Source organism: Orbicella franksi, chromosome 1 (genome assembly GCF_964199315.1).
Source record: "Orbicella franksi chromosome 1, jaOrbFran1.1, whole genome shotgun sequence".
NCBI classification, from domain to species: domain Eukaryota; kingdom Metazoa; phylum Cnidaria; class Anthozoa; order Scleractinia; family Merulinidae; genus Orbicella; species Orbicella franksi.
In genome coordinates, this window is record NC_138145.1 from 4,088,723 (window position 1) to 4,111,945 (window position 23,223).

The 23,223-nt window shown below is 38.5% G+C and overlaps 2 protein-coding genes and 2 pseudogenes across 2 annotated transcripts in view; 1 reads left to right on the plus strand and 3 right to left on the minus strand.

Annotated features, from left to right (window-relative positions):
- Positions 1–219: 219 nt before the first annotated feature.
- Positions 220–2,511, minus strand: LOC145482707 (uncharacterized). Its single transcript, XM_081461350.1, has 2 exons — positions 2,273–2,511; positions 220–1,667 (listed from the first exon to the last, which is right to left on the minus strand). Exons 1-2 carry the CDS (start codon positions 2,337–2,339, stop codon positions 1,432–1,434), a joined length of 303 nt encoding a protein of 100 aa, XP_081317476.1. The 5' UTR covers positions 2,340–2,511; the 3' UTR covers positions 220–1,431.
- A 4,615-nt stretch (positions 2,512–7,126) lies between these two features.
- LOC145486297 (uncharacterized) overlaps positions 7,127–23,223 on the minus strand; it is a 47,309-nt gene continuing 31,212 nt past the window's right edge. The window contains exons 2-3 of the mRNA XM_081464937.1: positions 13,630–14,276; positions 7,127–7,719 (exon numbers count right to left, since the gene is read on the minus strand). Coding sequence (XP_081321063.1) covers positions 7,295–7,719; positions 13,630–14,272 — 1,068 coding nt within the window. The 5' untranslated portion in view covers positions 14,273–14,276 and the 3' untranslated portion in view covers positions 7,127–7,294. The remainder of the gene's footprint in view (positions 7,720–13,629; positions 14,277–23,223) is intronic.
- On the minus strand, positions 16,068–17,574 carry LOC145460112 (uncharacterized; annotated as a pseudogene).
- On the plus strand, positions 18,138–19,178 carry LOC145486192 (uncharacterized; annotated as a pseudogene).

Sequence of the window (23,223 nt, forward strand, 5' to 3'; positions counted from 1 at the left end):
TTTGGTCCCTTCATTGATCTCAGTTGAAATGAATTAATACCAAATGACTGGTTTGGCAAAAATATTGGTACGCAAATCAGTAATGACGGATGCACCAGTTAGTAACTGTGGAAACCAAGAGAGATTGCATACACTAAAATTCTGTTGGAAAGCCGTCGAATTAAAAAGTTGATTTTTCAGCGTAAGTTGTCAACGGCCGCACAAACGTCTATAGAAAAATACAAATTGAAATATATGTTTTGAGACAGGTTTCGAAAACGTTTTTTACAACAACTGCAGAAATTCGATCTATCCTTGGAGTATAATCTGTGATTACTGGTTGTTACGTATATACATGTTGCGCTTTCAAAAATTGCACATATTCAGAAAATTTCTGATGGAAGACACATTTTACAAGTGGTCTCATATGACCTTTCTCCCTTTAGAATTATGGTCTACGGAGAGAGTGTTTTCGTGATCGCGTGATATGGCCATGCATTCAATGTTTGCAACAATTGCAGCAAATATAATCAGTAGATCAGAAATTGAGCGCTTTAATTTGGGCTTATAGACTTGAAGTTACTATAAGTTCATTGACATTTGAGGGACATCAAGCATCGGAGAATTGATTCTTATTAGTTGTTGCCATATAACTCCAACTTGATTTCGGCTGCAAGTCATTGTTTTCATGTCACTTTTCAGGGAAGGTGGCCATCTTGCGGGAGTGAGTGAAATATTATACCGGCGGACAAAAATAGGAAAAACCACAGTAATGTTTAACATAATAACACCTTAAATAGCATTTCCCATTTCATTAAAGAAAGTGTAGTTGGATTTCCGCATATTATATGCCAAAGCTAACTTCAAAACTCATGCAACAAGCACCAAAGTATATTTACGCTCGCGTGATTTCTTCTTCATTTTTCTACTTGGCGAAAGGAACCCAGTGAAAAGACACTCGACTCGGTGCGCGTGCCGAAGCGCAGAAATTGGGAACTTTTCCGACAAAGATAAAAGATTGGAAGAAACATAAACAAACATTAAAATCTTACCTTACATTGTCCTTTTAACATGAACAAGTGGTAGGCAAAATCTTGAGTACACAACAACGAATTATAACCATGTACACTGTAGCAGTCAAGAGAAAACCGGCGAGCGACCCCGACTACAAAAAATGTTATGTTTACATTTTTAAAACTCGCACAAACTTTGATGCGCTGCATTATGGGAAGGACTTCCAGCCCTCTGGACACGAAGAGTGGAACACCACGACGCGAAGAGCAATTTTCCATGGGATTAAGAAGCTACGACACGAAATTTAACGATCGGTTTTGTCCCCAATCTGTCGCCATTGTTGTTGCTGCCCTACATGCCAGCCGACATAATGGGCATGAGTGAACAAAAAAAGAAAAAACATGAATGGACAGACTACTTGCTAAACCCACAATGTTCTCAATGATAAAAGCAATATTGATTAAAGTTACCTGAAACTCCAACTTGGTGTGTAGCATAAGGTGGTACTTTACTTTGCCTCCCTGGAAGCCATTTTAACAGCATGGCATAGTCACCAACAGCATGATGGTAACTGAAGCCATGATTAAATGCCACAGGTATCAGGTTACTCTGAGCAGTTGGTACTTTCATCCACACTGATTTTTTTGTAACCCTTTTCCAGTGTAGAATACTATCTAAATGACATGCAGTGTGCAATATAATCCAAGTTAATATTGCCACGGTAAAATAACATTAAAAACTAAACACCTAACTTTGCATTTCTTCATGTCACCCATCTCCCATCCTGCCAGGCCATCCCACTTTTGTATAGACCAGCAGGTGTAGTAGACTTGAAATCAATGGATCTTCAGAGAGTCTTCAGAGCTACTTTACAAACCAGTGAATTTGATTGTTAAATAATTGATAGTTACACATGAAGAAGGTGACATGGCTCAGTGGTTAGGGTGCCGAATTTGTTATCTGGAGGTCTCAGGTTCAAATCCGCCCCTCCGTGTCCTGTCAATAGCTCACTGGTCAGCATCCAACCAGCATGGTTTTTAAAAACTTTTTGAACAGTATTATTAACAATATTTCCTTCTTCATATATAGTATCTCTAATTAGCACAGCAGTGCTAAATACCGTGACACCTAAAAAAAATATTTATTTTTAATTTGTTATGTGACAAAGAATCATAGCAGCATGAGATTAAAGAGAATGGCTGGCACAACATGGCTCTACGGAATGCCGTGTGTCTTAAATTTATTACAAGTTTTGTTCTTTTACAGAACGTGAACTTACCACTTAACCTCGTAGAAAACTCATCAAGGTTAGGGTTGTCTTCAAGCTGACTCAAATTCACCTCCATTCCGTTTCCCCCCTTTTCAGAGATGATCTTACAGGAGAACTGTGTTCATATCGACAGAAGTAAAGTGCTCTGCCAGTCTTGTTAACATATCTCCTAAACATGGCTAGCATGAAGGTAGTTTTATAACAAAAAACTCTAAATATTACCCATACAGAAATTTCTACCCAGTACTCGTCCGCTATTTTGAATTTTGTAGATTGACCGCTGGACTTTGAGTACCGGCGATTTTGATCGTCACTCAGGGGTCTGGCAGATGGCGGATGACGGATGGCGGATGAGAAAATGCGGATGGAAAAAGGCACATGGAAAAATGAGGATGGAAAAATGCGCATGGAAAAATGAGGATGGAAAAGTGCGCATGGAAAAATGGAAAAATGAGGGTGAAACATTGCGGATGGAAAATTGCGAATGACAAATATGCGGATGGTAAACGTCTGACGAGGGAAATTATCTTACGATGTTTTCTTACAGTTCTAGTTGTCAATAAACCAGGTCAACTTATACTGAATCAAAGCCGGAAGCTGAGGTTCCAATTTTTTCTGTATAGTCGAAATATATATTTAATCACAAAACAGATCGAAATATTTTTACGCCGGATCCAAAAACAGGAAGAGACCTGATCGAATAATCACAAACTAAACTTTCCTTTTATTATCAGATTCCGTTTTTCTTTTACTTTATCGAAGGACTTTTGCCTCGTAACCCTTGTCAGGCGGGGATCTAGGAAAAATGTTGACCGATTAGTGTAAAACGAGCGCCGAAGGCGCAAGCTCCTAGGGGGTCCGGGAAATTTTTTCAATTTTAACTACCTAAAGTACCCTTTCCTGGCTTTTTGAGTCACTCAGACAATATATTTGCCAGTTACATTCTCCTTGGATGAAGCCTTGCAAATCTGCGAATTATTTCGTCAAAGTCAATGTCCATGTTGTAATGAATGTGCAGCAAGGCAAGTCCTGTCAATCTCGTCTGTAACATCGTACTTCGTTAATATGTTTTCAGTCGCCTCAAAGCCATTGCTAGAACGAGTTTCAACTACAAAGATAAATCATTTGTTCAAGTATCAGAAAGGGGACAAATTTCAGCCCAGACAAACACGTCTGGGTATCACGTCAGCCAGGCGTGTACATACCGAACGAAAATAACTTTTCAGTAAAATTAATTTGTCCACTCTCAACCATTATTAACAAAGACCCGAACTAACCTTTTTTCCTGAAGTAGTCAGTAGTTTGTGACATCTTAACGTCGTTATGTATTCCACACTCTTGTTGAAGTCGTTGTCCAAAGACGTTGAATGATCATACAGGCTAACCGAGCAGCAGAATTGCACAAATCGCCCGGGAAATTCTAATTTTGGTCTAGACGCCCGCGGCGATGATGTGGGATGGCGTGACCGCCGTCGGGAGACTAGTGATTTCCCGGCTGTAAAATTTTGCCGCCAGAACGTGTCTATGACCCTTGTCTATTTCCGGTAATTGGCAAAAAAGGATAAATAAAAAATAGATGTCAAAACCATTTTCCAGATTCAACTTGCAGTTTACTTTTATTAAAAATGTATACAAATCTATTGATTTTATTATTATTATTATTATTATTATTATTATTATTATGAAAATTCCGACCGATTTCCGTAAAACGGTGGAAACCGGTATGGATCCGCGCCTGTCGCAGTGAAGTTCACGTTCGTTACAGTGTTCGACGTTGCGCTGGGAACGGTGTAAATGCTGGACATAGGCGGAAAAGACTGCCCAGAGAGGGAAAATCCTGGAATACACAAGGCTCCTAAAAATCTTCCTTGACACCAATCTCGATTTCTGCGAAGACACGTTCAAGAACTTGAGCAACTGCTAATTGTTGCTGCTTTTGCCTTTTCTTTCGCTCTCCTCAAAGTGATTGAGGATTGATGTGTGTGAACGATGCGATGCTCCCGTAAGTCTTGAAATGGCTTGAGATCTAACCTTCAAATTCTGCTCGATGACCTCTTTCGCAGAGGAAATCCAGCGAACAGTTTTTCGATAAAATCGCTTGATTGCTTACTCTTGTCGGCATACCGAATTTTAGCTACGTTTAGCTGGTCACCTTCACCCTCGAGGTCATCCAACAGTGCAGCGACACATCTCGTTAATTCTTCCACGGTAACGCGAAATGCAGTCAGATTTCTTTCCACGACGTCCACGTTTTCTTTGGTAGTCGCCGAGGAAATGATTGCCGTTGCATTATTTTATCGACAGTTTGACAGTCTTTCCATCGAAGGTGAGCGATGTAGGCTTTCCCTTTTTGGTGCGCTGCCTTCGCGTTGTTACACCGGTTGCGAGGGCAGCGTCCGCAGATTCCGAACTGTCGCTTTCCAATCCAGTTTGTTCCTGCTGGCTTCTAATGCCCTCGATTTGATCCATAACGTTTAGCTACGTTTCAATGAATATTGCCCTTATTACATGAAATTTTCGCGACACGTTTATTTCGCGATTTTGCGGTGCGCATATTTCGCGACACTTAAATTCCGCGATTTGCGAAACTTTTGTATTTTGAATCACTTTAACTTCACGTTTTTGAGTAACACGTATTTATTTCCATGGCAATGTTACTTCAACATGACCTTGAATTTATTAAACCGACGTTATCAAAGGTGCAATAACGTCGAAATTAACAAAAACACAACGGTGGAACTATATGTCAACAGTAACATAATGTGAGTCACTTAATTTTCGCGTCATGTTATGTTCGCGACACTTATTTTTCGCGTCACTTAAATTTCGCGACTTTTTTTAAATGGCGAAATTCGCGAAATTAACGTGTCGCGAATATTTCATGTAATAAGGTAGTCAAAAGTCCAATACGCTATACTAGTATGCTTTAATCGAAACCACGAACTGCACAATTTAAAATGTGAAAACGATGAAGGCGATGATAGCGATGAAAACGGTGAGAAGAGAGCGAGATAAAGAAAAGAATGGGATGATGACGGATAGAATGGGCATACCAACGACAAAAAAAATAACAAAAGAATTAAATGCGGCCATGCGGCGGCAACACACTCAGTTACAGGGCTACAAGATGCATTGTACACACTCTCTCAATTTTGTCATGACTGGATCATGAAAATTAATGCAAAAAGCTGTTATTTTCCAAAAGAAACATAGAAACTCGACCCTCGCTAAACATCTTTTCTACATCAATAAAGATAAAGTTGAAATTACCGATAGTTACACGTTACCTTGATTTTCTTAAATTGCCAGGCGATTTTATGAACAAAATATTTTGTTCCTTATATCTTCCAATTCTTATGTATGGCTCTGAGGTTTGGAGCATTTAAGAAAAAGATGATTATAACTCGTGGGAGAAAGACAATTGAAAAAACACAGCTATATTTCTTTTAACAAGTTCTAGATGTTGATAAACAATGTTCAAATGCAGCCTGTAGAAATGAACTTGGTCGGTTGCCTCTAAGAGAAATAACTGACATGATTGTTATTAAATTTTGGATACACCTAGAAAACCAACCAGAGGACAGCATTGTTAAACAATGTTTACAAATATCAAAAGACCTAGCTGACAAAAACAAAAAACGCATTATGCTAAAAGTTACCGACCTCTTTAAAATATCAAATCTAAATACATTATTCTGAATACATTTCTCAAGTTCGATTAACTCTCAACAAAGAAATGACTCAACATCAATTAAACTTGATAGAACATAACAAGAAGTTGATTTTTTACTCAATGTTCAAGACTGATTGTCATAAAGCTGATTTTTTGAATACAGTAAAGAATCCCTCTCATAAAAAAAGGGGTAAATAAATTTTGTCTCGGGAATCATCGATTGCGGATTGAAACTGGCAGACATACATTTCCCTAAACTTCAGGAAGTCTTAGAATTTGTCCTTTCTGCCATTTGAATGAAGTTGAAAATAAATTACATTTTATACTTTCCTGTCACTTTTACGATAATTTACGCTTGAAATGTTTTGAAGGCATAAATAGAAATACAATCATCTTGATGTTTTAGATGATAAATCAAAAATTCCTTTTAATTTTTAATAATGTTGACTCCTATATCTGTAGACTTACAGCTGCCTATATCCATTCATGCATGGATTACAGACAGAATACTAGCTTCACTGCTGGAATAGTCACGAATTCATGCCGCATTCTGACCACCCTATTCTGGCCATTTAGACCGTTGTTAGTCCTTAGGGACCGCATTAACCGATTTAAGTCATGTTTTCCTATTCATGTTCCCGTTAATTCCGCTCAATCCATCATGTCAGTTTCATATTTGAAATTAACATTGCCGCTAACTTCCAGAGCTCAGCTAGCGTATCATCTACCCCAATACCTATAAGGAAGGGAATGGTGGAGTGTATGGATGCAACGGGCACATGAATATATATACTTACTGTATATTCCTCTATTTCTTACTGCAAGTATCTTTTATAAATATTAAATGTGTTCTAAAGATACTTACAGTGATAAAGAGAAGTATACATCAATTAACATTCATTCTTTTTTGCTTCTCTTTCTTTATGTAAGTATCTCTTATAAATATTTAATAACTTCTACAAGACACTGAAGGAACGAGGAAATTTGGGAAACGATCTGTCTCTTGTTCCTCCTTCTACCAGTCTTGCTCTTCGTTCCTCTTCCAATCTTCCTCCTCCTTCTTCTTGACTTGCTTTTCTTTCCTCTTTCTATCTTCCTCCTCCTTCCTCCTGTTGTGCTCTTCTTTCCTCTTCCTATCTTTCTCCTCCTTCTTCTTGTCTTGCTCTTCTTTCCACTTCCTATCTTCCTCCTCCTTCTTCTTGTCTTGCTCTTCTTTCCTCTTTCTATCTTCCTCCTCCTTCTTCTTGTCTTGCTCCTCTTTCCTCTTCCTGTCTTCCTCTTCCTTCTTCTGGTCTTGCTCCTCTTTCCTCTTCCTATCTTCCTCCTCTTTCTTCTTGTCTTGCTCTTCTTTCCTCTTTCTATCTTCCTCCTCCTTCTTCTTGTCTTGCTCCTCTTTCCTCCTCCTTCTTCTTGTCTTGCTCTTCTTTCCTCTTTCTATCTTCCTCCTCCTTCTTCTTGTCTTGCTCCTCTTTCCTCTTCCTGTCTTCCTCTTCCTTCTTCTGGTCTTGCTCCTCTTTCCTCTTCCTATCTTCCTCCTCTTTCTTCCTGTCTTGCTCTTCTTTCCTCTTTCTATCTTCCTCCTCCTTCTTCTTGTCTTGTTCTTCTTTCCTCTTTCTATCTTCCTCCTCCTTCTTCTTGTCTTGTTCTTCTTTCCTCTTTCTATCTTCCTCCTCCTTCTTCCAGTCTTGCAGTTTCATTTTTGTCCTCTCTTCCTCCTCCTTTTCCCCATTTTGCTCTTCCTTCTTCTTCTTCATATCTTCCTCCTCCTTCTTCCTCTCTTCCTCTGCAGAGTAAGAGTTAAGACATTCATAATCTGAGCAAACAATTATTCTATTAGCATCACATGTACTGCTGCAGGTATGTAATTACGCTTCAAAAATCAGAGGACAATTTTAAGTTATGTCACGACCTATTTGATCATGTGTTTATGTTTATTCTTACTCTAAAAAGGTTAAATTCCAGGTTGCCCTCGGGACAAGCAGTTCTTCATATTTTTCTTTCCCTGGGCAAGTCTTAGTTTACTAAAGTCCTTTTTTGCCCTGAGCCCTTGCCCTCTGGGCAAGTGAGAATGAAAAGTAAACTTGCCCAAGAAGAAAATCTGGATGAATGGACGGTACTTGATTTCTAGCCCAGTGTAATGGTGTTTGCCAACCAGTCAACACTTACATACAGCGTACACAATCTGTATGTACACAATTTGATTTCAGTAATTAAAAATGATTAAATAAGTAAACAAGTATGAATTACCTTTATTCACCCTCGCTCAGGCTAGTGGAAACGAACAACTACATTTTAAATAATTCAAATTAAACATAACAATGTCAAAAGCCCCAGCTGGCGGGAAACAAACTAGTTGACTATTTACAAACGTTGCCGAGGAGCTAAACTCATGAAGAAGCTGTTAGTGGTTAGAGCATGACTTGAAATGCGACCTTCGAATTTCAAGTCAGACGTCCCAATCCACTCAACCACGCTGCCTCTGCCTTTATGTAATATATCAAACAGGAAAGACAGTGTTTGACCACAACCCCAACACCGAGAAGAGAATTGAAAATACGACGCGTAGCGGAGCATTTTTGACGAACATCGAGGGGTATGGAAATGTGGTCAAACACTGCCTTGAGTATTTGATATATCGTCTCAATCGAAACTAAAATGTAGGAGAAAACGGAGAAATAAAATCGTAAAAATCTATGCTAATTGAGATCAGATATTCAAACACCGTCACGGTCATGATTTCCTTTGTTTAAAATTGATGAATCATTAATGAGTTTGAGAACTTTACTTGACTTGCTGTAAGACTGTACAATTATTTAACTGGTGTAGACCAATCAGTCTTTGTTTCTCTTGATTATTGATATGACTTCAACCCACGAACTATCTTAGTGTGTTTCACGTTTAATACTATCAAGCAATGTTTGCTAGCTATGAAGATTTCCATTTCAGAGGGAAAAAGAGAACAAGTGTTATGACTATGTCAGTTGCACATTCCCTTCTATTTGGACATATGCATTTAGCCTCTAAAATAGTTGTTGAAAATCAATTATTTTTTAACTTTAAAAGGGCCAGCTACAGGTCACTGTATAAGTTTACCAGTTAGTTCTGTTTTTTTTCATTAATTACAAGCTCTAAACTTCAAATTGACAGAGCAACTACAGTCTTTTATTGGCAAAATCACAATAAACAAGGATGATTCCTGACTGTTAAGGACACTTCCATCCAAATTGAGATTGGCGTGAAAAAAGAAGGCTTGATGTTTTTCAAGTTTACCCCAAATGGCAACTTTAAGAAAAGGGAAAAGATATTTACTTGCTGTCGTAAACAGAAAGCAGACTTAATATTCTTTCAGAAAAACTCACTCAAAAAAAAACCTCAGAAACGTGTTGGAAAAATGAACGGGGAAGTGAGATAATTATGGCTCATATGGCAGCTCCAATTCATGTGGAGTGGCAATCTTTGTTAAAAAGGGTGTTGATTGCGCAGTCCATTCCAAAATTCCAGACCCCTTGGGAAGTTATGTCATACTAAGAGCAGAGATTTTAACGATAAAATGTATGTTTTGATCAATATTTATGCCACGATACGCAGACGACACGACGGTAGTCCTCTCGAACATTAACTCAGCTCAAACTCTTTTCAGGCTGCTTGATGATTTTAAGAAATTAATCCGAACAAAACTGAAGGAATGTGGATTGGATCTTTCAGAGAAAATAAGACAAAACCCTTAATTGGTATTTAATGGCAAAACGAACCAATTAAAGCACCAAGGGTTTATTACTCTGACAATCAAAAATTACTACACGAAAAAAAACTTCATAAAAAACCTGGACAGCGTTAAGAAACTTGTAAATATTTGGTCTGCAAGAGGTCTCTTTCTCTAGGGGAGGGTAACAACAATAAAATCTCTGATTATCCGAAAGTTTGTTTATGTATCGTCATAATTAATTACTTCCAAGGGAGTTATCTAAGAAGTGAACCGATTGATTTTTAAATTTTTATGGAAAGGCGTAGACAAAGTTACACGTTTGTCAGTAATAAACAATTATCAAAAGAGTGGACTGAAAATAATGGATCTAGAAACAATGGTTAAATCCTTAAGACTAGCCTGGCTAAGGAACATTTTCAGCGTACATGACAGCACATGGAAAAATTACTTACATGATACGTACTGAAAAGTTTTGGCGGCCTTTTCAGGTAAAACGAAGCCTTCAGTTCCTTTCGATTATAATATAAAGGATCCCACAACCTCTTCTCAATTTTTATACCAAGCTGCTTCAATGGTAGGCGAATTTTCGAGACGAGTTTACAACAGAGAAACCGTGGCACAATATAATATGGAATAACAAGGACATTCGTATATAGATAATAAACCAATATTCTACGAAACATTTTTCGAATCCGGTATAAGGCATGTAACTTCTTCGATTTGATTTAAATATGACAGAGTCCTATAATATTATTACAAAAAAAAAATGAAAAAAGCAAACATTTAAGTATGGGCCGGTCTCAGACATGCTATACTGTCCCACTTAATTTCAAAATGCAAAATAAATAATCTCACCTTTTTGACAATGCCACCCTCTTTGATTATTGAAAACAGTGTTTTTGATATTTTAATGAAAAAGTCAAAAGACTATTATGCAATGTTATTAAGTAAAAAAGCTCAATTTTCTAATAATTCTTTAGTTCCGACACGCTATTTTAACTTAAACGAGGATCAGTTAGAAAAAGCTAGCGTTTCTTCCGCCGCATATTGCATGTGTTCTGAGGCTTATGGTAAGGCTTGTCAATATAAGGTGCTTAACTTTATTCTATATACCAGTAACAAATTAATTTGGAAAAATATAGGTTTTTTTTATCAAGAGATTGCTTAAAAGTGAAGAATGAAAAATCAGGGCTTTAACGGGATTCGAACCCGTGACCTTCGCGATACCGGTGCGATGCTTTACCAACTGTGCTATGAAGCCACACATTGGGAGCGAGGTCAATTAATTGAGTTCATATCTTCCCGCGACGAGTGAAATGATGTGAAGTATATATGAAATAATTCATATTTGAACTGCGGTTGTAGATGAAAGTGAAGAATGATTCAGGCGTCTTCTTTCCAATTGCTTAAATTGGAAAAATTTACTGCGATGATCATTCTTCACTTTCATCTACAACCGCATTTCAAATATGAATTATTTCATATATACTTCAAGATATTGTTTACTTATCATACTTAAGTCTCAAATTTGTAGTCCCATGACAACTGAGGCTCTTACAGGTAACACAATGGATCTAACCTGTCACATTAATGATATCCCTTAGACAAACAAGCAGGGGGAATGGCGAATACCAAGTAACACATAACATAACATAACATAACATAACATAACATAACGTAACATAACATAACATAACATAACATAACATAACATAACAGAACAGAACAGAACAGAACAGAACATGACGTGACATGACATGACATGACATGACATGACATAAAATATAATATAATATGATATAATAATATATAGAATATACATAGAATACCAAGTAACCCTTGGTGATGGCAGTCAAATGGCTCAAATGGCCCACATATATTACTAACTGTACATAGAAATAATTGGAATAATTAATTACATTAAATTCTTATCTTGAGTATATATGGAGATCACTTTAACCTACTTTTGAAGTGGCTAGAAATTCTTGGTTGTGCACTGCCTCCACTTATAGTTCCACCATCACCTGAACCTGGTTCATTTGTCGTCTCCTCGTTTGAATTTTGATTATCATTCACAACACCTATGTCAGGTGTTTGTTCTGTGTAATACAACAAACCACAGCTTTAAATCTCCTGATACAAACATTTGCTCAAATATACATTAAAACTAGACCTGTACATGTTTATACCTGCCAACTCACACATTATGAATGTCATATGCCTGCAGATTGAAAATGCCGATGACACGCATACAGGACAATTTCACATGCATGACTCACACTTCTAGACTACTTGAATGTTCAGTAACCACTAACGTGAAAATTGAGTTAAATTTCCACCCAAAAGAGTCCAGTGAATGGCGTTAAATGTCATGTTTCAGTCCTAGATAACAAGAAGATGGTGCCAAGATTTGGCACTTCACAAAGCTACATTCAGCTATTTCGGGGATCTTAGGCAATGTTTGGAAGTCCTTGAGACATCTTCCGTAATGTTAGTAAGTCATCAAATTTTTCCTGAAATTTGGGTAAAATGGATACAAAAATCATACAGATTTGATTTAAAAAAGGTTGGCAGGTTTACTTGGTGATAATTATTAACAATGATTCCTCTGATCTGCATGCATAGGATCTGCAAAACGGGCAATTTGGAAATCAATTTCATCTCACTAGTTTTATATATTTGGCATTTAAGGGATTTAATATGGGACACTGTGCAAGTCAGATCACTGAAATAGCAAGCTACAACGAGTGACAAAAGTGTCGGGAGACTTAACGGTAAAATACAATTTTCAAGCGTATTGTAACATTTCACTTCTGGCTTCTGTATTGTGTTTTTTTTTTTTTAATAAACTTTATTGAGAATTTAGTAATGAACAAAAACCAAAAAAAAGAAGGAAAGAAAAGATAATAATTATTCCCAAAAGGGCAAGCGCGAATGAGACGAGAGTACCAGAATGATATATTTTTTTCCCAGAATGATATATTTTTCAAATAAATACGCCTAAGCCGTGTATTACACTGTGATAAAACACGACGGGCATTTGAGAACACGAGGGAAATGTTGAAACACGAGCCGCAGGCAAGTGTTTTCTACATTTCTCGAGTGTTCTCAAATGTCCGGAGTGTTTTTCCACAGTGTAATACACGGCTAAGGCTTCTTCATTTGCTTTGTGATATAGAGGTAATACGGCGAAAAACAATAAAACAGGCTTTTTCTATGTTTTATACTCTGATAAAACATGGGTTTTTGACCAATCGAAACGTTCAGATACTAGGCACATTATTGTAATCACCAAGTTTGGAGGATGTACCTTGGCTAGAAGACGCTTAGTTAATTTTCCTAATTTTCCATACATTTGTCTGTAAAATTTGGCTGGGTAGACGGACGTCCAGAAAAATGCATGGAAAATTAGAAAAATTAACTGAGCATCTTCTAGTCACGCTACATCCTTCAAACTTGGTGAATACAATATTCAGCCTAGTATCTTAACGTTTTGCTTCACAAACTGTGTAAACTTCAATTTTAGGAAAAGTTATTTGCCATCGAATTTCCATACAAACATTGTAATTTCTGACCGCTTTACCTACCCGTCAAGATGGCGTCAAAAACCGTGTTAAGATCTATTAACTTTTAGCTTTAAGCCTCCTTAAATTTTCGACAATTTCAGGTGGCTCTGGACCCCATGAACATAATTTTAGTTTTTAAACTTTGTCAAAAGTTGCATCTTATTTCACTAATCAAAATTCAATAATAAAAAACTGGGGTCTCTGTGCGCAGTTTTAGTTATTAGCAGTAACGGCTTAAATTAAGGGTGTTTTATCAAGTCATACCTGAATATAGAATTCGCATCTACAAAGAACCTGTATGGGACTGTTCACAAAATTTTACCTCAATCATTAAAAACAACTACACTGTAAAGCCCGGAATTGCAAATCATCTTTAGTTAATTTCTTTGTATCATTATGCATTCTACAGCTAAGAACTCACCTATGATTTTTTCTAAGCTTGATGATGTCAGCCAAAGAGGAGAAATATCCTCCTGTCCACTATTAAAGCAATTGATTACTCCAACTACATTTAACTTCTTACTCTCTGGATCTCTTTCAAAAAGAACGCAACCATTAGCAACTGATCCTGCTTTCTCAGGGGAATCAATCCCGCTTGTTTCATCATACTTGTGGTGTTCTCGTCCAATATAAAAGAACTTTTCTATTCCTTTATGAGGTGAGGATATCTCAGGGAGACGTTTTAAAACACTGCATTCTCTTTGCAAAATACCTCCACGATGATGAAGTTGTGGGGATGTGGCCCCATCGATGAATATCAAGACCAACCCAGAACCAAGAATGATATCTTTCTTGATAATGTCACTCAGTAGAATATCACGTGGATTTTCAGAGTTTGATACCCTTTCAAAGATGATATGATATTCAGGTAAATTCTCATGTAGAATGACTTTGCTACGTGAAATGATACAGTACTTGCTCAGCTCAGGGTTTTTGATCTGTGGGTCATAAACCAAACATCCACAGCCAACAGTTTTACCATCCTTTTGTTTTATTTGACAGATGGCTTTCCATCCTTCATCTTCCCTATGGGATGCAAGCAGGGATCCAAAAATCTGACTCATTCAGCTGCAATTGGAATTAAAGTGGCATCATAATTTTTTTTTTACATTTTTACATCATGAATTTGTCGGATCATGTGTACTAAAATCCGCGGTCGAGTGTCGATCGATACCCTCGATCGATACTTTCGATTGACAATCGATCGACGCTCAATCGATACTCAAACGACTTCTCGGTCGACACTCGGCCGACTATCGACCGACTGTTGATCAACTGTCGATCAAGTGTCGATCGAGATGCGTCGAGTATCGATTGACATGTCGATCAAGGATATCGATGGAGAGCAGTATCTATCGACAGTCGACCGGGTTCCTTTAGTACACATGATCCAATTTTATTCAGCTCATTCACTTAACCATCTTTTCCATTTTTTGTCTTCTTCAGCCAGCTAAATTATCCAAACTTCTCCCTTTGTATTAGAAACAAGATGTAACAAATTACAGCCAGAGGAAATGAATTATCATAATGTTTGTACATAATCATATTAAATTTCATCACCAACTAATAGTCTGAGTATAGACCTTATCTTTGGTGGCTGATGTAATAACTCACATTGGTCCAGATCAGGTTAATGAACAAAGTTGTTTTTTTCTAAAGAAACTGCAGGGCTGCATCAGTAGGCAAGTGAAACACTTAGCTGTTTATTAAAGCTCATAAAGGTGACTTCACTAGACTGTAATGAGTATGCCAAATTGATGTTTTGAGCATAAGCCCTTTGTCAGAGCGAAGAGCTTTGAAGCTCTAGAAAAGGGTAGAAAAGGGCTAATGCTGAAAATGTCAGCTTTACCAATTACCTTTACCAATTTCAAGTTAAAAAATAGTTCTACAGGCCAGGCTAAGATCAGATTATGTTCCCTATTAAATAAATAAATCTTGACGTTTTGTCCCTTTTGGACAAGCATAGCTTTTTTCCGATAAGCCCTGTCTTACTCAATTGTTTTATACGGTGCAATCCCTAAAGACAGCCTTGATCAGATTCTTTAATTAGTGACAATCCCTCTCAACTTTGAGCCCCTTAAGATCATAACAATCAATCAAAAAGAAAATCAAACATTGCTGGAGTAAACCAAAGAATGAAAGTTTCAGATAAGGTACATTTTACCAAGAACTAAGTCGCTATCAGATAGCAGTAACACGACGATTCTGAGAGTAAACAGTAAGCATTTTGATAAGCAGTAAATCACTCTTGACTACTGGATGCCCTTTTTGATCCTCTTTGAGTTAAGCACAGCTATTTTCCCGCTTGTGCTCACTGCCTACCCTCAGCATGGCTGGGTTAGCACAAGATTAGTGAAAGTGTGAATAAATAATTAATAATTTTTGTTATTGGAATGCTAGATTGGCAGATTTTAGCATGCTCCCGGAAAATCGTCGAAAAGCAATCACATTCGGGAATCACATGCTTTACGAATTCATGATATTCAGAAAATTAATGTGGAATGACATTGTGACAATAAAAATAAACGGTAAAAGTTTGCAACGTTTCGACCGCTCTTCGGTCATTATCAAGCAAGATGTAAGAAGTAAAATTTGCATAGATATATATAGCTACAAAGAGGTAAGAATGTGTGAAAATTATTAATGAAGTAAAAATATGTAAAAGGTATGTAAAAGAATTAACAGAGTAGTGCTTAAAACAATAAAAAACATATAAGATTATTTAAAACTTTCGCACGAATAGAGTCAGATTGTACATTGAGACTTGGTCTCAGTTCGTGAATAAAAAACATTTCGAAAATGAGACAGTCAAACTTGGTTGTACATTTCTTTAAAATCCAAAAGTTATTAGTAAGATCTTTAGGGGCAAAGAATGTTCCTCGCGAAAATGTTTTCCAATTGATGACGATGGGTTTTTGTACTGTGCTCATCGACGCGTTGGTGCAAGTGCCGGCGCGTAAAACCAACATAACCTGCATCGCACAGGTCACATTTAAAATGGTACACAAGGGACTGTTGGTTAACGACTGGCGGCTTGACTTCACGTGATTTCAGGTCTCGCTCAATCTTGTGGCTGATGAAAACAGGTTGGATGGTGGTGTTTGTTTTCGTGCTAAGATCTTTCAGTTGCGTGCGAAGAAAATCAGCTGAAGCTTGGTCTTTGAATGGTAGGACAATCCGAACGGGCTCTGGACTGTTGTTGTCAGTCGGTGAAGGAACAGGTTGCTCAGAAACTTTGATGGCAATGAAGCGTGTTATGGTTGAATTAATTAAGTCATCTGGGTATTCAAGACGGGAGAACAACAACTTGAGACGATCGCATTCTTCGGAGAAGTAGGTCCAGTTAGAAGAAAGTCGAAACGCACAATCCAGCATAGTTTTTAGTAGGCCGCGTTTATAACGATCGTCAACATGACTCTTGTAGTGTAACAAGAGACCAGAGTTTGTGGGCTTCACATAAACCTTTGTCTCAACGTGGTTGGATTTGTTGAGCAATTGCGTTCCAAGGAAAGGAAGCATGCGGTCATTTTCTATCTCCATTGTGAACTTAATAGAGGAGTGGCAATCGTTCAGAGTCTCCAGGAAGTTTTGGCTGATGCTTGGTTAGGCATGATGGTCAGTGTGTCGTCGACATACCTTCTGTAGTAGCTGGGCATCTTTCCTTCACGATCCAGGGTTTCCTCAATGCTACACATAAAGACATTGGCGAGCAGGGGTCCAAGCGGGGAGCCCATGGCGACACCGTCGGTCTGTTCATAAAGTTGACCGTTAAACAGGAAAAGTTGATCTTTTGTTGCCCCTTCTAGGAGATGGATTAGGTCCTGTTTGCTGAGATTAAGGTGGTACGTTTGATTAAACCAGTCATTAGCAAATGCTTTGTCAGCAAGGATGTGTATTGTTTCTTCAAGGGGTACATTGGTGAACAATGAGGAAACATCATAGGAGACCAAAACGTCACCGTCTTTGAGTGTCAATGAATGGACTTCGTTCACAAATTCGAAGGTATCGGTTATCGTGTAATGATTAATAGCAAGCGGTTTAAGCCTGTCATCTAACCATTTCGCCAGCGCATAATTGTAAGTCTGTGTAGCTGACAAGATAGGTCGCATAGCTAGCTTTTCCTTGTGTGTTTTGGGTAAACCGTAAAGGTGAGCTAACCTTGAACCAGACGGACAGAGTCTGCAATCTCAGTAGGGAGAATTCGACGAACAAGTGAATCTAAGTCCTTCTCCTTTTGTAGGAGAGGGTGATAGTGCTTGGTTGGTCCTCCTCTGCTTTTTGGTCTCATCGGGTCGACCGATCTAAATTTGGTGAGATCGTTTATGGAAGCTTCAGCTAGTAAGCGCAAGTATTCGTCCTTGTCCATAACAGCAACACCAGATCCTTTGTCAGGTTTAGTTATCACAATGCAGCAAAAAGCAGATTAACAGATTAACAGTGCAGCAAAAAGCAGATTAACTGTAATGGTTCCATCGAATTCCTTCGTCTTTGCCAAGAATTTGATGTTACACCAACCGGTCGACCCGATGAGACCAAAAAGCAGAAGAAGACCACCCAAGCACTATCACCCTCTCCTACAAAAGGAGAAGGACTTAGATTCACTTGTTCGTCGAATTCTCCCTACTGAGATTGCAGACTCTGTCCGTCTGGTTCAAGGTTAGCTCACCTTTACGGTTTACCCAAAACACACAAGGAAAAGCTAGCTATGCGACCTATCTTGTCAGCTACACAGACTTACAATTATGCGCTGGCGAAATGGTTAGATGACAGGCTTAAACCGCTTGCTATTAATCATTACACGATAACCGATACCTTCGAATTTGTGAACGAAGTCCATTCATTGACACTCAAAGACGGTGACGTTTTGGTCTCCTATGATGTTTCCTCATTGTTCACCAATGTACCCCTTGAAGAAACAATACACATCCTTGCTGACAAAGCATTTGCTAATGACTGGTTTAATCAAACGTACCACCTTAATCTCAGCAAACAGGACCTAATCCATCTCCTAGAAGGGGCAACAAAAGATCAACTTTTCCTGTTTAACGGTCAACTTTATGAACAGACCGACGGTGTCGCCATGGGCTCCCCGCTTGGACCCCTGCTCGCCAATGTCTTTATGTGTAGCATTGAGGAAACCCTGGATCGTGAAGGAAAGATGCCCAGCTACTACAGAAGGTATGTCGACGACACACTGACCATCATGCCTAACCAAGCATCAGCCAAAACTTCCTGGAGACTCTGAACGATTGCCACTCCTCTATTAAGTTCACAATGGAGATAGAAAATGACCGCATGCTTCCTTTCCTTGGAACGCAATTGCTCAACAAATCCAACCACGTTGAGACAAAGGTTTATGTGAAGCCCACAAACTCTGGTCTCTTGTTACACTACAAGAGTCATGTTGACGATCGTTATAAACGCGGCCTACTAAAAACTATGCTGGATTGTGCGTTTCGACTTTCTTCTAACTGGACCTACTTCTCCGAAGAATGCGATCGTCTCAAGTTGTTGTTCTCCCGTCTTGAATACCCAGATGACTTAATTAATTCAACCATAACACGCTTCATTGCCATCAAAGTTTCTGAGCAACCTGTTCCTTCACCGACTGACAACAACAGTCCAGAGCCCGTTCGGATTGTCCTACCATTCAAAGACCAAGCTTCAGCTGATTTTCTTCGCACGCAACTGAAAGATCTTAGCACGAAAACAAACACCACCATCCAACCTGTTTTCATCAGCCACAAGATTGAGCGAGACCTGAAATCACGTGAAGTCAAGCCGCCAGTCGTTAACCAACAGTCCCTTGTGTACCATTTTAAATGTGACCTGTGCGATGCAGGTTATGTTGGTTTTACGCGCCGGCACTTGCACCAACGCGTCGATGAGCACAGTACAAAAACCCATCGTCATCAATTGGAAAACATTTTCGCGAGGAACATTCTTTGCCCCTAAAGATCTTACTAATAACTTTTGGATTTTAAAGAAATGTACAACCAAGTTTGACTGTCTTATTTTCGAAATGTTTTTTATTCACGAACTGAGACCAAGTCTCAATGTACAATCTGACTCTATTCGTGCGAAAGTTTTAAATAATCTTATATGTTTTTTATTGTTTTAAGCACTACTCTGTTAATTCTTTTACATACCTTTTACATATTTTTACTTCATTAATAATTTTCACACATTCTTACCTCTTTGTAGCTATATATATCTATGCAAATTTTACTTCTTACATCTTGCTTGATAATGACCGAAGAGCGGTCGAAACGTCGTTAACTTTTACCGTTTATTTTTATCGTCAAATGTTTTAAAAAACCCTCACTGAATGGCATTGTGATTCAAGAAAATGTGGAAAATCATAATGAGGACAAGAAACCACAAGCGTGAAAATAGACGCAAAATTTTCCTGAGTTTAGGCTGAAAATTAGTCTCCTCCGCAGCCGTTTTTTGGAATGTCACGCAACACTCCCCCAAAGAAACGGCTGCTCACATCCGAACAACATTCCTTTCACGAAATTAGCCAATCACCGCTTCCGTTCCATTTTCAAGAACGTTTTCGCACCAAATTCGCCCTTTGAAACTTGTCCAATCAGAGAATGTTTTTTATCTTTTTATCCCGTTTTGGGAGATGTCACAAATGAACATACAGATTTCCGGCTTTTGTTTAGGGACGCCGAAAAATACCGGCGACGCTTGAACGAGCTTTCTATGTAGCTGAAGACTCTTAATAGAAGCTTTCAACTCAAAAAATTATTGTTGAGAAGGACGATATCTATTTCAACTTAATAAAGGAACCAGGAAATCAAGTAGCTTCGCTCGATTTGTTGACAGCGAGCTCTGAATGCCGCTCTTTCATCCTGATTACAATCTGTAGGAAGCCTTTAGCCTTTGATTGACGCTTACAATACGACATTTCCAGAAAATATATGTTCTCTCATTAGCTGAACATAGCGATGAGCACACGAAGCACTTGTACTTAGGGCTTTCAATGACATTTTTTCAGTCCGTCATGATCGTAGCCTGCGAACAACGCCTACTTTTGGCGACGTGCGGCGTTAAAGAAAAGCCAGAAATCCCTCGCGCCGCAGACCTTTTCGCGCTAAAGCTTACGTCATTCACACTTTGCTATTATGTGATTGGTCTGTTCAACAGAGCGCAAACAAACCACAAACACAAAAGGAAAAGAATGTGGTTCGGATGTGAGCAGCAGTTTCTTTGGGGGAAGCGTTACGTGACATCCCAAAACACGGCTGTGGAGGAGACCAGCTGAAAATTAGCTGTCTTAATATTTTCAATAAATTTGAAACTCAGCAGGGGCGTAGGCAGGATTTTTCAAAGGGAGGTCACACTGTGTCAAAGTGAGGGTACTCACCAGATTGCCATGTCGACTTCATGGCGTTCTCGCCACCTGTTGTAGGTTGTTTGCCCAAAAAAGGCTCACAAAAGGGGGGGTCACGTGCACCCAAGGAACCCCCCTCTAGCTACGCCCTTGCTCAGTGATTGCATTGAATATTGATTGATCTCATGAGAAATTAGCAGTAACACGTGTTTTATTTATTTCCTACCAAGTTTATAATTGTAGGGACAGTTTTTTAATTTAAAAAGCAAGAAAATAACACCCCGAATCAGTTGATATTCAAACCAATGTTTCTGAAAATCAGTCGGATTTCATTCAAGGTAATTAGAGGTTTTAAGATTCACTTAGGTCATTCAGTCAAGTATAGTGGGCAATGTTTTCAGTATCATTTTAAAATACTTTTGTTTTTGATATATTTTGATACCTCGAAACGTCACCTGCAATTTTCTCGAAACGCTCTCAAAGTTTTTGAAAACATGTTTCCATATTTGTCAATCATTGTCGTATTCAGTCTCATGTAAAATGGGGTATGACATCATTAAGTTGCGATGGTAACTCAGATTTTGGTAAAATGTATGTACATCATCTGAAACTTTTGAAACTTTCAGTTTGATTGGGTTCAATTGATTATGTCGGTGCCAGGGGTATTTTCCTGAACGCTAAATGCTTATGGTAGTTAGTTCCATTCATGTTTACTTGCGATTAGCGTAATTAAATTATTTTTTGGAAAGGCCAGATACAATATTAAACGCTGTCCTTTCCAACAAATGAATGCTAACCGCAACCAAACATGAGTGAAACCCTCCGGGAGGGCTCCCATATAAATCGGGCATGGATACTCAACGTCTTGCTTACTGATAACCTGTTCCAGGCTCTCGGTCGCTCGCCCTGTTTTCTCCCCAACTACCGAGAGGGAACTGCAGACTAATAAGCTGAAGGATTCTGATTTACTTGGGGTGTTCATGATGAAACGCCATTATTTTAAGCGTCAAAGTATCTTTTAGGGCGTACTCAAGGAAATAATACTAAAAAAGTAATCGTCTTTCCGTTTTTAGGCTCGATCTCCAAAACGATAACAACCAAAAATAATTATTAAAAACTTACACTAACATCAGTACAACCTTCGAGTTGCCAGTTGCTTCAAATTTCGAAAACTCCAGACAGCGCTAAATGCAGAATCCGCGAAAGTAGCCAGAAGCTGTAAATCAAACTAAACAAACTGCAAAGCCGTGAACGAAGATCCTGCTTGATTGAACGTTGAATCTCACAGGAGATCTAATCAGCCAAACTTGAAAAGTAAAACGATGACAAGTCCAAGACTATTGCAAGGCTGACACAACCTGGTGTATTTAAAACTATATTTCGGCTGAACAGATCAGCCTTCTTCAGGTTTAGATGATACTAAATTATAAAAATGAAATTACAATATTATATGGTGGTAGCTGTCGTAACACGTATGTCGAAACTAAAAGGAGTGGCGGAAATGACGAACAAAACAAACTAAATAGAGTAAGATAAAACGGGTTTACTTAGGTTACGATTGATAACGTCTATTCATACCGTGGGGTTTCAATGACACCGCTAAATCTATTAAAGAGGACTCTATGGCTTTTCTGATTGAATCACGTGAGGAGTGGATAAGTTCGAGAGGGATTACATGCATGTCAGTGTAACAGTGATGAGGATGAGAAAGAAAGTGTTCGGCAACAGTGGTGGGTTGGGATTAACTCTTAGTTTTGTAAATCAAACTCTATCATGTGATGAAGAAAACACTTGTATTCTCAGTAATTGGACAGGAACTGGTTTGCAAATGAGGCTAATGTGGGAATTCTTTCAAATGCAAATGAAAACCCGTTGACAACTGGCGCATTTTGGGAAAAACACACACACATTGTTTGCTCGGGGATATTATGCGCACAAATTAAAATTTTGAATTTTTTTTCCCCTTTCCTTTTTCGCCTTTTCTTATCTTTTTGCTGCAGTTGTTGACCGGCTCCCAGATTTTCATACTAATTTTAAGCATTTTCGTGCGTATTTCAGGCTCGATTGACCCAATCACTCTAATCTGGGTATCACTGAAAAGATCTTTTCCTCCTGCAGAACTTGAGTATAAGCGATGCCAATTTTGTTCAAAGGTATTGACGTGAGAAGTGGAACAAAGGCCAACGCTCGTCACGACCGGTTATATTTCACCGCATTAGCCTCCCTTGTGAGTTAGTTCCAGGTCAATACCTAGAATACGAATATACGGGTAAGGCCATTTTAGAGTTACTCTGTGCCTCTGTTTCAAAACGATTCGTCGTCTAAAACCTTTCATGGAAAGTGAGTTTAATTTCCATGAAAAAAAAAAACCTGTCGGGGAAGCAGATTTTCATATAAAGGATTTCACACGAGGACTCGTTTTGACACGGAGGCGCGCAAAAGCCACTCGGAAATGGCCTATTCTGCTAGTGAAAGAGACGAGATCGACGGAAGCTTACCGCTGATTATTGTGCTTCACCAGTTTGCACTGATTAGTCAGTCTTCTTCCTGTTTGAGCAATTTATGGACTCCTGCTTTGAATCCGACATTTTATTCAACAGGAAGACAGATTAAAAGTAGCGAAATGCACTGCTACAAAGAGATCATAAACACCGCCTGTATAAACAGTATAAG

Excerpts from the sequence above, each read along its gene's own strand:
- LOC145482707 (XM_081461350.1), bottom strand. The coding sequence starts at position 2,339 with ATGGAGGTGAATTTGAGTCAGCTTGAAGACAACCCTAACCTTGATGAG. Across the intron at positions 1,668-2,272 it reads GTTTTCTACGAGGTTAAGTG|ATAGTATTCTACACTGGAAA; the intron begins GTAAGTTCACGT and ends CATGTCATTTAG.